General features: G+C 46.2%; 1 protein-coding gene across 3 annotated transcripts in view; it reads left to right on the top strand.

Moving 5' to 3' along the window:
* Positions 1-16,540, top strand: part of TEX2 (testis expressed 2) — a 158,062-nt gene that overhangs the window by 93,256 nt on the left and 48,266 nt on the right. For all 3 annotated transcript variants that reach the window (XM_029600741.1, XM_029600740.1, XM_029600739.1), the window contains one exon: positions 14,435-14,567. In XM_029600741.1, the coding sequence (XP_029456601.1) occupies positions 14,435-14,567 (133 nt within the window). The remainder of the gene's footprint in view (positions 1-14,434; positions 14,568-16,540) is intronic.

Here is a 16,540-nt window from a genome sequence, read left to right as displayed (position 1 = left end):
TTTCCAGGTAATTTATGATTATATTAAATAGCACAGATCCCAGTAACAATCCCTGTGGTATTCTATTAATGACCTTTCTCCATTTGGAAAACTGACCATTTAATCGTACCCTTTGTTTCCTTTCTTTTAACCAATTCCCAGACCACAGTAGGATTTGTGGACTGGGAATTTGAGTTTGTGATTTCCTGAGGAGTCTCTTATGGAGGATACTAGCCGTTAAGCCCGTAACAACGGGCTACATTAACATTTTTTTTTCAGTCCATTTCCTTACCCCTCATTCTCCCCTCCCTCCCCTCATTCTCCCTCACCCTCTAGTCTCCCTCCCCCCTCCCCTCACTCTCTCCCCCTCCTCCCTACCCTCAGTCACTCCCTCCTCCCTCCCCTCAGTCACTCCCCCTCTCTCAGCTCATTCACAACCACTTCGGATGGCGCAGACGGAAGATCTCCGGGGAAGGTCCCTCCCTCCCTCGCGCGTGCCGCCGCCACTACTGCTCATCGCTGCCGCCGCTGCTACTGTTCCTCGCCGCGCCATTTTTGTTACTGGCAAGCTCTGACCAATGTGCTGCCCGCACATGCGCGGTAGAGTTGCTCTCTACTGCGCATTTGCAGCACGTCGGTCAAGTTTCATTTATCTAGTAGATTGTCAAATACCTTCTCAAAATCCAAATACAAACTTACAGGTCTATCCAGTAAAGTGCGGCCGCGTTTACCCCGCTCCTAACCCGCATTCTACTCACTTTCCGGCCGCGTTAGCCCTTCCTGCGATCCCGAATCCCCTTTAACCTACTCCTACCGCGTCCTAAAATCCCCGGGCAACCCCTTCCGCACGCGGCATGTATATTGCATGCAAACGAGCGAATTAGCTATTCCCTAGCATCCCATAACCCGCGCCCCGACTATCGCTATTTTTCCCTGCCGTTTTGTCGCGCGTTTAACCTGCTAACTTACCGCCTACCCTTACCCCTGCGTTAGAGGCAGGAGTAAGGGTAGGCGGCAAGCTTTCCCCAGCCCCCGCTCACCTGCCCCGGCCGCGATCATGGGTGCCGGTCTCCGGGGCAGCCCCAGTCCTCTCCCCTCCTCCCGAAGCAAAAAAAAAAAAAAGCGAAAAAAAAACGTTGCAGCCCCCTCCGATGTCCGGAGGGGGGCTGCAAAAAGTAAGTCGCTTCGTACTGCCAGCCCCTTCTTCCCTCCTCCCGGAGCAAGGCTGCTTTTCGCGCCCTGCTTCGGGAGGAGGGAAGAAGAGACACTGACAGTGTGAAGCGGCGAAGCGACTTAATTTTTGCAGCCCCCTCCGGACATCGGACCTCTCCTGCCTCCCGCTGCGCGACTTACTTTTTTTTGCAGCCATCAGCAAGAACGGATCGTGGCTCCCCTGCCTCCCGGCGAAGATGGACGCCTGCACGGGGGAAAGCGGCCCCTGTGCATGCAATTGGCCGCTCAAGACGTGACGTCACATGCCGTGACGCCAAACGTCGTGACGTCACGTCTTGAGCGGCCAATTGCACGCACAGGGGCCGCTTTCCCCCGTGCAGGCGTCCATCTTCGCCGGGAGGCAGGGGAGCCGCGATCCATTCCTGCTGATGGCCGGAGGGCTGCAAAAAAAAAGTAAGTCGCGCAGCGGGAGGCAGGAGAGGTCCGATGTCTGGAGGGGGCTGCAAAAAGTAAGTTGCTTCGCTGCTTCACACTCAGTGTCTCTTCTTCCCTTCTCCCGAAGCAGGGCGCGAAAAGCAGCCTTGCTCCGGGAGGAGGGAAGAAGGGGCTGGCAGTACGAAGCGGCGAAGCGACTTACTTTTTGCAGCCCCCTCCGGACATCAGACGACCTCTCCTGCCTCCAGCTGCTCGCAAAGATGGATGCCTGCAAAAAGTAAGTCGCTTCGCTGCTTCACACTGTCAGTGTCTCTTCTTCCCTCCTCCCGAAGCAGGGCGTGAAAAGCAGCCTTGCTCCGGGAGGAGGGAAGAAGAGACACTGACAGTGTGAAGCGGCGAAGCAACTTACTTTTTGCAGGCATCCATCTTCGCGAGCAGCTGGAGGCAGGAGAGGTCGTCCGATGTCCGGAGGGGGCTGCAAAAAGTAAGTCGCTTCGTACTGCCAGTCCCTTCTCCCCTCCTCCCGGAGCAAGGCTGCTTTTCGCGCCCTGATTCGGGAGGAGGGGGGACTGGCAGTCCCGACTTCCTGGTATCTGTCATTTCAAATGACATTTGAAATGACAGATACCAGCGTGGCGTGAAGCGTTAGGCCCGCGCACCCAGGATACTGTATAGGCGCTCTATCCAGTAAAATGGGTTGCGCGGGCCTAACGCTTCACGGACCCTTCTTAGACGCGGTTTACATTTGCATGAAATTATAGTTCAGGATCGAGCGGTAGGTGAGCTGCACTGTGCGTGCGGCAACCGCGGGTGCGCCGGGCACTAACGCAGCTCTTCCTACCGCTCGGTACTGGATAGACCTGTTAGATTGTAAGCCCTCTGGGGAAAGGGAAAATACCTACAGTACCTGAATGTGTAATCCGCTTTGAAGTGCTGCGAAAAGTGGAATATAAAAAAATCTAAAATAAACAATCGGATCACCTTTATCTACATGTGTATTTACACTTTCCAAAAAAATCTAAAAAAAATTGATACGGCAAGATTTCCCTTTGCTTTACCATGTTGACTCTTTCCCATTAAGCCACGTCTATATGGCCAGTGATTTTATTTTCAAGAATGGTGTCTACCATTCTGCCTGGCACTGATATCAGGCTCACAGGTGTGAAATTTCCTGAATCACCCCTGGAGTCCTTTTTAGAAATTGGCATCACACTGGCCACCTTCCAGTCTTCAGGTATCATGGTTGTTTTAAATCAGGGGTCCCCAAACTACAGCCTGCAGGACTCTTCCGGCCCATGGAGCAGTTTACCCTTTTTTTTTTAAACACACAGCTGCGATGGAAACAGAAAGTGCTTGCGGGATCCCCAATCCTCACCAGTAAGTGTTGTGTAACAGCAGGAGGAGGATGTGCTGGCAAGGTCCTCAACTCCAGCCAAAGCAATTCTTGTTTGGCGATGGAAGTAGGAGGTGCAGGCGGGATCCCTGCCAGCAATACTAAAATGATAGCAGGAAGAAGACGTGTTAGTGATGTCCCAACCCATCAGCAAGACAGCAAGTCTTTCACAGAGGCAGAAGGAAGTGCCAGCGGGGTCCCTAACCCAGGTCAGCAAAAGTCCTGTGAGTCAGAGGCAAGTGTGAGTGGAGGAAAGGAAAGAAGAGAAGAAGTGTTAGGAGGGGATTAGGCATGCAAGTGAGGAGTGAAGAGGGGGTTGGAAGTGAAGGATTGTGAGTGAAAAGAGAAAAGAAATGAGGGGGTAAGAGGAGAGGAGGGAGTGAGAAATAGTGGGTGAAAGGAAGAGGAGGGAATGTGAGTGAAAAGAGTGTAGGGTGAGAGGCAGGAAAGGAAGTGGAGGAGTGTAGAGGCAGTGAGTGAAAGAGAGGGAAGAAGAGAAGGGGATGGGGATGGAGGAGAAAGGGGTAAGAGGAAGGAAGAAGAAAAAGAGAGAGAGTGTATGGAGGAATGTGAGTAGAGCGAGTATGCCACAGATGCATCTCCATGCTATTCACTCCCCACCCAGAGGATAGATGCAGATATGAAGAACAGGTGAGGCAGGTAGTAGGGTTTCCTAGAGTATGACAGGTTTTCCAACTTCTTAGGAATATTTACTGACACCCTATCTGCCATACCTCTTCAGAAACTCTTGTCATCTGCCTGCCTCCCCTTTTCTGCAGCATTTCAAATCATTGAAAGGGCCAGACTCCAACATTTAATGCTTCCTCTCTGATGAAATAAAAATTGAAAGAGCAAGGAAACGTAGTAAATTTTTTGTTTTAACTTTCAAATGAATTTTTTGAAGTCTTTTGTTTAGCAGTATTGCTGTTTAGATACTTAATTCAAGGTAATCACTTGAGATTTGACAACGCCATTACACCTGGAGGGGGGTGGGAGGTAAGGGAGAGAAGATATTACAGGACTTTGCGCAGATATTTTATTGGAATTTCTGGTTTTTGATTTACAGCCCGAGTCACAAAAGTGTGTTACTGTTTTAATGCGAAAAACACGCTTTATTGGAAATAATGGGGCCTGCGATAAATCATCATGCACCTTTGTGAATAGGCAGGGCCGATGCAAGGGTATTAAGTGCCCTAGGTAAAATTTACAGCTTGCTGCCTCCCCCGATCACACTCTCCCCACACACAATTTAAAATTATGCATTTATAGATTTTAGATTTGACATGAACAAGAACATTTAAAGTAAAGTCTTCTGAGGTAAAAATATCACTTGTCACAGGACAAGCAGGATGGTAGGTCCTCACATATGGGTGACATCAGTGGACGGAGCCTCGCTACAGAAAACCTTTCTGTCAAAGTTTCTATAAAGCTTTGACTGACGCTGGCACACTGAGTGCACTGAGCATGCTCAGCCTTCAATTATCCCTGTGACCACAAGTGTCTTCCCTCAGTCTCGTCTTATAGCAAAAAGCGCAAGCGAAACTAAAATAATAAAACGTATGTAGACCCAACTCCGCGGGGTGGCGGGTGGGTTTCGTGAGGACTAACATCCTGCTGTCCTGTGAGAACACCTGTCCTGCCAGAGGTGGTTTCGGTCAGGGAACTGGAACTGGGAAGCCTGCCCAATGTAATCAGATTCGCCCACTCCTCAGACGGGATGATCGGGGACAGGTTGCCCCAATTTTATGAGGAGTGGGCCAGGATCACCTCCGATCACTGGGTGTTGGAGGTGGTAAAAGAAGGTTATGCCTTAGAATTTTCTTGGCCTCTCGTGCCAGTCTTTGTGGGATCGCGATGCATTTCCCGCAGCAAGCGAGCCACGGTAGAAGACACTCTGCAAAGATTGCTGGCCCTGAAGGCGATCGTCCCCGTGCCATCCGAGGAACGGGGGAGGGGACGGTACTCCATTTTTTTTGTGGTTCCCAAAAAGGAGGGCACTTTCCGACCCATTCTGGACCTACAGAAGGTGAATCGCTGCTTGAAGGTGCCCGTTTTCGAATGGAAACACTTTGAACAGTCATTGCAGCGGTTCGAAAGGGAGAGTTCCTCCCCTCCTTGGATCTCTTATCTACACATCCCGATTCACAGTGCTCACCAGAGATACCTACGATTCAAGATCCTGGGTCAGCATTTTCAGTTCCGGGTGCTGCTGTTCAGACTGGCGACGGCCACGCGCACCTTTACTGAGGTGATGATCGTGATGGCAGCGACCCTCCGGAACGAAGGGATAATGGTCCATCCTTACCTCGATGGTTGGCTGATTCGAGCCAAGTCGGAAGAGGAAGGCGAGTGGACGGTACTTAGTTTGATCCGTTGTCTCCAGTCCCTAGGCTGGGTAATCAACGAAGCGAAAAGTCATCCGACTCCTTCAGTGTCTGGAGTATTTGGGAGCTCTTTTCAACACCCTCCAGGGCAGGGTGTTTCTCACAAATGACAGGATGTACAAATTGCAGCAGCATGTGGGTCTCTTGTTACAGCTTCCAATCCCCAGAGTGTGGGATTACCTACAAGTTCTGGGGTTCATGGCTTCGACATTGGAATTGATGCCTTGGGCCTTCGCTCACCTGAGACCGTTGCAGAGAGATCTACTGTTGCGGTGCGACCCAATGTCAGAGCAATACCAGTTGCCCCTGACTTTGTCGCAGCAAATCAGGTCCAGCCTGTAATGGTGGCTGTCGGAAGACAACTTACAGAAGGGGATGCCCCTCGAAGTCCCAGATTGGTTGATCGTGACAACGGATGCGAGCCTTCAAGGCTGGAGAGCAGTGTGCCTCGGTAATGCGGCGCAGGGAACCTGGTCCTTACTTTGAACGGTCATGGTCTATCAATTGCCTAGAGACAAGGGCAGTCTGCAAAGCGTTGTTGGCATTCCAGTCCCTGGTGCAGGGGAGAATGGTTTGAGTCTTCTCGGACAATGCCACCATGGTGGCATATCTCAATCGCCAGGGAGGAACCAGGAGTCCGGCTGTGGCACAGGAAGCACACCTCTTTGCTTGGGCTGAGCTTCATCTGGAAGGCATCGCAGCCTCTCACATGGCAGGCGTGGACAACGTGCAGGCGGACTTCCTCAGTCGTCAACAGCTGGATCCAGGGGAGTGGGAACTATCCCGGGAAGGTTGGAATCATATTTGTGCCCAATGGGGAGTTCCCCAACTGGACCTCATGGCGACCCATGTCAACACCAAGACGGTCCGGTTCTTCAGCCGAAAGAAGGAAATCAGGCGGTAGGAGTAGTCGCCGTAGTTTGCAAGTGGCCAACCGGAATACTTCTGTATGTCTTTCCTCCTTGGCCCCTGATCAGGCACTTTCTCCAGCACATAGAGGACCATCCCAGTTCGGTAATTCTGATGGCACCAGAGTGGCCATGTCGGCCATGGTTTTGCGGACCTGGTACAGTTGGCGACAGACTGCCCACTATGCCTAGCTCATCTGCCGAACCTACTGCGACAAGGGCCAATTTTTTCGGATTAGGAGGTTCACTTCTCTCTCGCAGCCTGGTGTTTGAGAGGCAGCAGTTACAGATGAAAGGCTATTCAGAACAGGTGATTTCCACCCTGCTTCTGTCCAGGCGGCCCTCGATGTCTATGGCATATGCTTGAGTGTGGAAGGTGTTTGAAGTCTGGTGTGACCAGCAGGGTATAGTGCTGTTGTCGGTGAGCATTCCTCAGGTCTTGGTGGTTTTGCAGCAGGGTTTGGCTTTTAGTTCCCTGAGTGTTCAGGTTTCGGCCCTGGGATGTCTCCTAGGGCGGGTAGGTGGCAGGCCTCTAGCCAGCCACTCTGACATTGTTCGTTTCCTGAAAGGGATGAAGCACCTTCGTTGTCCTCTTCATAAGTTATGCCCGGAGTGGAATCTCAATCTGGTGTTGAGGGAGGTTCGTGATCCCCCTTTTGAGCTTCTGGGACATGCTTCCTTTTTTTTCGAAAGTGGTGTCTGACTTTCATGTTAATCAGTCCGTGGAGTTACCCGGATTCCCTGATTGGGCTCGTGACCCCGCTATGGGAAGAGATCTTCATCTGTTAGATGTCTGCCGGGTTCTCCTTCGGTATTTGAAGGTCACTAACTCTTTTCGAAAATCGGATCACATTTTTTTGCTCTTTGGAGGTCTGAAGAAGGGTGAAATGGCATCTAAGGCATCCTTGGCTTGCTGGTTGAAGGAAATAATTTGCTTGGCCAACATCGGGAAGGGTCGCCCTGTCCCGATTGGTTTGAAAGCTCACTCGACGAGAGCGCAAGCGGCTTCTTGGGCGGAGTATCAGTTGTTGTCGCCTGAGGAGATCTGTAGAACCGCAGTCTGGTCTTCCCTGCATACCTTCACAAGGCATTATCGTCTGGCTGTCAGGGATCCGGACCAAGCGCTTTTTGGGGAGAGCGTCTTGCGAGCGGGTCTTTCGGGTTCCCGCCCGGTGTAATGTGGCTTTGGTATATCCCACTCATCTGGACTGATCTGGCTATGTACAGGAAAGGAAAATTGGTTCTTACCTGCTAATTTTCGTTCCTGTAATACCACAGATCAGTCCAGGATCCCGCCCATGTGCTACTGCTGTGAAAGACTGATTTGCCTAACGGTTAGCTGCTGTACATAGGGAATCTATCAACATGATTCTGTAATATTTTGGTTTTTGTTATGAACCGTGGTTCAAACCTGATTTTCAGGTATTTGGGGTCTTTTGTTTCGGACCCTTGAGGGAATTTTTTCCTTGTTCGCCCTTGTTTCGGGAATTAGATGTTTTTTTGTCAATTATACTTTGCTTGGGTATGATAAATACTGATGAGCCGCAGCTGGCACACTTGGGATACCAATGCCTCGAAGCTTTGTTCTCTGACTCCATCTGCTGGTGGGAGTTCATAACCCACTGGCCTGGACTGATCTGTGGTATTACAGGAGCAAATATTAGCAGGTAAGAACCAATTTTCCTTTTGCAAGGCTGCAACGTGGATTTCCCTCCACACGTTCGCTGCCCACTACTGTTTGGACATGACAGTAGCTTCAGCCAATCTGTCCTTCAGAATCTCTTTCAGCTGTAAACCCAACTCTCTCTTCCTAGGGCCCTTTGTTCAGGTTCAGGCTGTCTCCCTCTGTTACCAACAGCACCAGTGTTGTGCCCATTGACACCTGGTTAAGTGTCTGTTGGTCACTGTTGTTGCCAGGATCAGCCTGTAGCTTGGTAAGGAGTTTCTCCTTTGTTTATTTTATTTTTTTGTAATTCTGTTACAAGACTGAAGAGGGACCCCGCATGGACACATAGATAGTGGCATGCTCAGTGTGCCAGTCAAAGGTCTCCGTGTCAGGCTTCATCTGATGATGTCACCCATATGTGAGGACTACCATCTACTTGTCCTAGGAGAAAGCAGAGTTGCTTACCTGTTACAGGTATTCTTCTAGGATCACAGGATGTTAGTCCTGAGGAAACCCGCCTGCCAAACCGCAGAGTTGAGTTTCTCCTTTGTTTTATTTTTTTGTAATTCTATGTTATGAGACTGAAGAGGGACCCCGCATGGGCATGAGGATAGTGGCATGCTGGGCATGCTCAGTGTGCCAGACAAAGTTCTCCGTGCCGGGCTTCATCTGATGATGTAACCCATATGTGAGAACTAACATCTTGCTGTCCTAAGAGAAACCTGTTACAGGTAAGCAACTCTGCTTTACATGCAGTGCATTAAAACCCTGCAAAAAAGTTTAAAAGACCCTTGAATTGGTATAAGGCCTATTGTAATGTGTTTTGGGTATCGGCTTGGCCCTCATAAAGCCAGGAGTAAACTGAATTACAATTTCAATATAGTAAATTTCCCATACAAAAACTGCAATAACTGCCAGTACTCAAATACTAGCAGCCCTACTTATGAAAAGGCAACACTACAATTTACATCAGGCTAAAGCGCTAATGAACCTATTAGGAAAACAGACAAAGCGAGTTGCTATAGATCCCTACACAGAACCTACACACTAGAAGAATATGTCAACTCTGTCACACAGGCAGTATACAAACAGACCCTCACCAAATGCAGAATAAAGTGACCCTAAATTAATAATACAAATGTGCAAACAAAAATTGAACTGTAAACCATGATAAGCCAGACTGTGTATGCAGCGCAACAGTGGAAAAACAGACATTACAATTCCTTATAAAACATCAAACAAAATCAGGAAATATAAATAATCAATGGAAAAAGAATATGACAGATGACAAACAGAATAACATCCAGTAATTGAAAACTCATATAAATTTTCCAAAGACCAATAGAAGATTTCAAAACAGCAGACACAAACTCCACCCAATACTTAAAACCTGAAAAGAATTAAAAATCCCCTGCTTGTTCATACCTGGGATCTTTTGATTTACAGATTCCTTGAGATTGTTGTGGATTAGCAGGGGAGAGAGAAGGGTTGTTGCTCACAATCTTTCTCCTGTCTCACATATACACACATGCTGAATCACAGAATATGCTCTGTCTCACACTCACACACAGACATGCTCTCACATACAGACATGCTCTCACAGGCACATACACACAGACATGCTCTCTCTCACTCTCATCCTCCCCACTCCGTAGTGCTTTCACGCTCTCTCCCTTCTCTCCCTTTTTTGCCAGGAAAAAAAAAGAGTAGTTATTTCTAGCGTTAAAACGTGCATTTCACTAAGACGCGCAATGTTAAACACCCATTTTTATAAACTCCTCTCCTTTGACTAAATTTTAAAAATTTGCATATGCATCTCAAGATACGAAAAATAACTCCCTAATGCATTTTGATAAATGACCCTGTAAGTCTGCAAACTCAACTCCTCTTAGTTATGCCCCCGGAATGCCCCTAATGTATCCGGCTAAATTCTAGCCATCTAACTTATTAGCCAGCTAGAATTTAGTCAGATATGTGCTCAAATATTCATTTAGCCTCCTAACTTCTGAGTTAGCCAGCTAAATGCTTTTGAATATGGACCCCTATAATTTTATTCGGTTGAATAGGGAAGGGAGAAATGAATAAAGATAACTCTTGATGTTTTTTATTATCGTATTTATGTATCTCCTTACAAAAAATCTTAAGGCGATTTACAATATGTCAACTAAAAACATACAATTTAAAACAGAACCAAAATGCAACACTCAACACATAACACCTCTTATTAAACCAGTACTAGAATAGCCCATCATTATCTCCTCAAAACAGGCCCACCCAGTCAATTTCCAAATTAACTAAAAGCTTGGATGAACAGCCATGGCTTTAAGGCTTTTCAAAAACAGAATATATCCAGTATTTCGCTCAACTTAGAAGGGAGGACATTCTGTCTCTTTGGGGCAAGCCCCGAAAACATTTGAGAATGATGTTTCTCCGGTTCAACATCCTTAACTGTTGGCACCATCAGTAACTCTTGCTGTGATGAAGGTAGTGCACAGCCTGGAACATATTTTTTAATTGCCTTTACAAGGTATTGTGGAGCTTGATTGTGCAATATCTTAAAAAGCAGCACTAATAGTTTAAACCGAATACGATATTGAACTGGCAGTAAATCCAATTCATGAGGTTTAGGAGAAATATGGAATTTGCTTTCAAGTTCCCAATAAATCTTGCCACAGTATTCTGGATTAACTAGAGCCGAGTTAGGGAAAACCATATTACATATTATCTTGAAATTACCAAGGTCTGGATTTCTGTTCTTAAATCATGTTGGTGCAGGTAGCAACAAATCTGCCGAATAACCCTCAAATAAAAATAAGCAATCTTAACTACAAAGATGATATGCTCAAACCCCCAAAATTACAAATTACTCTCATGGGTGAAAGCTGGTTAGTAAACAAAGAAATTACCAAATCCTGCTTTGGGTTAGATAACCTTTTCTTGTTTTGATTTAGTAGTAGTTTTTAAGTCTGCTTGCATTTAGGACTAAGCAAGCATGAACACTAAAAAATAAATAAATAAATAAAAAAAATAAAAAATTTTGTTGAATCCTTTACAACTGCTTTATTTATTGCTTACATTTGCTTGACTGATACACGGTATCAGTCTGACTCACTGTCTCAGAACTGCAAGTCAAAATAGAAAACTGTAGTTTAGAGTTATTATTGCTCACAGCCCCCTGCAAATTAAACTTGCAGGGGGCTGACATATTTAGAAATTCTTTTATAGGACTTTGGTTCTGGAAGTGGTATTTGAAACATTTCAATACTAATGGTCCATTTTTCCTGATCATACAGGAGAACTGGACATGTTTTGGTTCAGGGGTATTCAATTGTTTAATTTAATGTACCAATTTATAACCTGCCTTTCCATGTAAAACCTATTCAAGGCAGTGTACGGTCTAGTAAACACAAAACATTATTTTAAAAGGACCATATATACAAATCCATAAAAACACACACACCCTATAAAACAGAAAAACAAAAAAATATATTACAAAACATAGTGACTCCTACACAATCAAGGATTGTATAAACCCCATTCTACCCATAATTTAACTGGACTCTTAGAACAAATGTTATTGACTTGTATTTATTGTTGATATCTTGAAAACCAGAGCAGGGTGCAACCCTAGAGAACTAGAATTAAATACCCCTCTTTGATTGGTGTTGTGGATTATCATTCAGAATTGTAAATGGAATGGTTTAGTTACTTCTGTTTAACAGCTCCGCTGAGAGCCTTCTGATTCCCTCCATCCTCTTACTTGTAAGTTTGTGTATGGTCATTGCTTCTAAATGCTGAGTGAGCTCACTTGTACATGCCCATCTCAGTTAATTTGTGCAGGTAGGTGAAGTGGAATCATGTTAAGTTGAGATACAAATTGTTAAAAATAGAATGAAAAAAGGCTAACAAGATTAGATAACTTTTTTGCTTTGAATAATTGTTGGGTATAATTTTAGTATTAATTACATGCAGTGCTGCATATGTCTAATAGAGCTATAGAAATAGTAAGTAGTAATAATGGAATGAATATTTACCCCATGCCTCTTAAAGGCATATGCTAGGGCAGAGCTTTCCAAACTGTGTGTCGCAACACGTTAGTGTGTCGCCTGCAGCGTGCAGGTGTGTCGCGCAAGCCCAGTCCACATAGCCGCTCCCCTTCAGCGTCACATGCATGCGACAGCATGTGACGCCGCACCGTCAACTCTTGACGCAAGTTTGGGCTTTTTTTTCTAGCAATTTACTTTTTTTTTTTTCAGTTCGAGGGTTGCTTATTATTGGGCGATTTTTGCTGTCAGTCGTGGCTTTTTTGGGCTTGGTGGGTGGGACTTGAGCTCAGCTGTCCCTGTCATTGGCTGCTGCTGCCGATGAAGCCTGGCCACGAGGAGTACTGACTGCAAGCAACAGTGTCTGGTGATCATGGAAGGTGTTATGCACCATGGCAGGCTTGAACCCTGAAGGGAGTGAAGCACTTACTGGCAACAATCAAAAAGAAGAGGTACATGAGTGTGGGGGACAGACATGTGCTGGGGGGGAGAGATGAGTGTGTGGGGGCCAGGCATGTGCTTGGGGGGGGGGAGAGAGATGAGTGTGTGGGGGCCAGGCATGTGCTTGGGGGGGGGGAGAGAGATGAGTGTGTGGGGGCCAGGCATGTGCTTGGGGGGGGGGGGGAGAGATGAGTGTGTGGGGGCCAGGCATGTGCTTGGGGGGGGAGAGAGATGAGTGTGTGGGGGCCAGACATGTGCTTGGGGGGGGAGAGAGATGTGTGTGGGGGAGAGATGAGTGTGTGGGGGCTAGACATGCTGGGGAGGGGGGAGAGAGATGAGTGTGTGGGGGCCAGACATTTGCTGGGGAGGGGGGAGAGAGATGAGTGTGTGGGGGCCAGATATGTGCTTGGGGGGGGGGAGAGAGATGAGTGTGTGGGGGCCAGATATGTGCTTGGAGGGGGGGAGAGAGATGAGTGTGTGGGGGCCAGACATGTGCTTGGGAGGGAGAGAGATGTGTGTGGGGGAGAGATGAGTGTGTGGGGGCTAGACGTGCTGGGGAGGGAGGAGAGAGATGAGTGTGTGGGGGCCAGATATGTGCTTGGGGGGGGGAGAGAGATGAGTGTGTGGGGGCCAGATATGTGCTTGGAGGGGGGGAGAGAGATGAGTGTGTGGGGGCCAGATATGTGCTTGGAGGGGGGGGAGAGAGATGTGTGTGAGGGCCAGACATGTGCTTGGGGGGGAGAGAGATGTGTGTGGGGGACAGACATGTGCTGGGGGGGGAGAGTGATAAGTGTGTGGGGGGTAGACAATTTGTTTTATTGTTACTCATAAATTATAACAATAACATTAACCTTGGAATATTATATATTTTTAATATAAATGAAAGGTTTTCATGAGATAGGTTGTGTCATGAAACATTTTATTTATGTATATCTTTAAGGAAACATACATAAATTGTTGAAATATGTTTAGTTCGTTTAACCTCTGGTTTGCTAGTAGACTGAATTTACTGTGTAGTGAAATTATGTTTGTCTAAAAAGTGTGTCACCAACATGAAAAGTTTGGAAAGCTCAGCTAAGGGAAAGAGTTCACTGGTAGAGGCTATTACTGTAACAGATTTTAAGCATGCTTGGGACAGATACAAAAGGCAGTTAATAGGTTGAAAGTTCAAGTAAAAGACATTGGGGAAGATGGAGCCTACGTTTGGTTGGATATGGGAATTTATATGTGCATGTGCAGCTACTCAAAAGTGGATGAATCTCAACTGGGCAGACTGGATGAGTCATTTGGTCTTTCTGCTTTAGTTTACTATGTTACATAACATACGCGTTGCCTTCTTAAAGCAATTTCTACATATTTTTAACATTGGAAGAAAGAGATGTAAAGTTGTGTCCCCTTCCTTTCACTGCATTGCCTTTTGCTAGCCTTCCTTACGTATAACAAGTATGATCTTTGTACTTGGGCAGTTTTTGGAAAGGCAAATATTTAATGCCATTCCAAAGTCAACCATTACAATCATGAACTAATTCTGCATTGACCGGATAAGATGATCATAGCTCTTGAAAGGTAGCCCCAAATGCATTGTCTAACCAATTAAAAAAATATCACCTACAAATTGTCTTTCATACATAGAAACATAGGATGTATGGTCTCTTTCTGTAATCATGTTTTTGTCTAGTCTGTCCATCCACACCAACTGTTCAGCTTTACAATTCCTACCAGTCCCTCAGAGATCTCCTGTACTTGTCCAATGCTTTCTTGAATATTTTGACAAATGAGAAACAAGGCTTTAGGCTTGGTGTGTCCCATACAGTTTTTAAATGCTACTTTACTGCATTGAACTGTACACCTTTACCAAATGATTTTTACAAAAAGTCACAGAACAAGAGCAAATCTGCTTTGGTTCTTTTGTACAGTGTCATTAAGAAGCAGAAGGTGAGATTAGTTGTAACTCCAGCTTGTAATGTTAATAGGAAACTGCACTTGAAACTTAATTTTTTGTCTATTCCTAGGGCTATGGGTTGATTTGGAAATATCCTACAATGGGTCTTTTCTGATGACCCTTGAGACCAAAATGAATTTGACCAAACTTGGTAAAGAACCTCTTGGTGATGTTTTGAAAGTTGGAGAAATTGGCAAAGAAGGGTAAGGCAATCATTGATTAGAATGTATTTGTGTGATACATATAAAATATAATACTTGTACATTAAAGAAAATGTTTTAATTAGCTTATGGCCATAGAACAAAATGGTGCCGATCTCTGAGCCAACTGGGGTCATTTTCAAATCTGGAATTGACAGGAGAGGAGTGACTGGAGTTTGCTCCTAACCCTATAAGAACTTAAGAACATAGAAGGGGTAAGAGGCATTCAGGGGGATGGGGATGTAGGGTAGGCATAGGGGAAGGCCCAGGGATGGGGAGAAAAGGTTTCCTTTTTTTTTTTTTTTTAATTTCATCAATGCTGAGTTTTGTTTTGGCAGGTAGGGGATGGGAACCAGGTCGTTTGGTTTCATTTTAGATTTATTTCTATTTTTTCCAGTTCTTTTTGATATTTCAAATAAACAAAATGAAAATTGCAAAACAAAAAGAAACAATACATTTTTTTTAGTGCACACCCCTATACAGCCAGGATTGAGAACCTATGAGCTGGCTGATGAGAGAGCTGAATAATAGCAGTGACTGATTTGCATAGTACAGGTCAGAAGGATTCTGTACTAAATCACTGAATGTCCTTGAATGATGGACAGAGAAGAGACTTGAACTTATGCCCCATGGCAACCCCTAAATCATCATCCAGTGCACTATTAGTCCACTCCTGTTCCCTTGAGGAGAGATATTAGAAACATTAAGATTTTTATTAACCATTGTAAATCTCATTTTAAGAGACCGTGCACTGTGTATTGCCTGGTACTGGGGAGGTTGCAGTCCATCTGCATGGTTCTCCCAGTTGCCTCAGTGGTTGACTCCGGAAGTCAATACAACCAACCTCGGGCCTAAGCTGCTCTGACCCAGTACTCCCTGAGCAGTTGGCCGGGTACTGGGGAGATTGCAGCCCATCTGCATACTTCTCCCAGATGTTGTGGTAGTTGACTGCAGAAGTCACTAGAATGCACTCAGGACTGAGTTGCTCCCACCCCACATTCCTTAAGCAGCTGTCTAGATATTGGGGAGGTTGCAAGTCTCTGTATTTCCTATGGCTCCACTGTATTTTCTTTCTGATGCTAATACTTCCTAGCTGCTCCAAACCACTACTAATAACAAAATCACTTTTGTCGTTCCTTACATTCTTTCTCACCTGCCATTGTCATCTGCACTGTCCAGTGCTCTTGAACTTCAAAGTTTTCTTTCTCTCATCCAGCCATCTCCACTCTCCTCGACAGCATCTCATCCTTGTTGCTGTTGTCACACCTCTTCCTCTCTTCTATGTATTCTCGTGCTCCTCGTCCTCTCAGCCAGTGATATCAATCCCAATCCTGACCCTCCAAGGCAATTTTCACCCCATTGGTGCATTTTAAACCATTACCCCTCCAATCTTACCACTAGTCCCCTTCTCCCTCCTTCTCTTCCTTTCTCTTTCTCCCTGTAGAATGGCTATATCCAACAAGCATGCCTATATTCATGACCTTTTTATCTCTCATACTCTTCATCTCCTTTCCTTGACTGAGTCCTGGCTTTTCCCTGAGAACACTACTTCATTTGCTGCTTGCTGTCATGGAGGTTTTCTTTTCTTCCATACACTTCACACAGTAGGCCACGGTGTGGAATTGCAGTGCTGCTCTCCCCCTCCTGTAGATTTGAACCGCTCAGTCCCACTCTCTTCCTTTGGGGCCCACTCCATCCACCTGTTCACCCCTTTACCTCTCCGGGTAGTTCCTGGACATACCCAGATCAGTCCAGACCAGTGGGTTATATCCTCCTACCAGCAGATGGAGGTAGAGAACAAACTTCGAGGCCCGGCTATATAACTCTAGTGCCATCTGCAGCTCCTCAGTATTTCTCTGTCTCCAGCAGATGGTGGTCATGCATCCTGCAGCTCTGGACTGAGTTTTGGCTGAGCTCCCCGAGGTGTGAGGTTCCAATCGCGGGCCATCCCTTGGGTGGAGCAGGGCGAATGGGGG

The sequence above is a fragment of the Rhinatrema bivittatum genome, chromosome 4 (genome assembly GCF_901001135.1).
Source record: "Rhinatrema bivittatum chromosome 4, aRhiBiv1.1, whole genome shotgun sequence".
Lineage (NCBI taxonomy): Eukaryota > Metazoa > Chordata > Amphibia > Gymnophiona > Rhinatrematidae > Rhinatrema > Rhinatrema bivittatum.
Note: the sequence above shows the minus strand (reverse complement) of the source record. Positions and strands in the feature narration are given on the sequence as shown.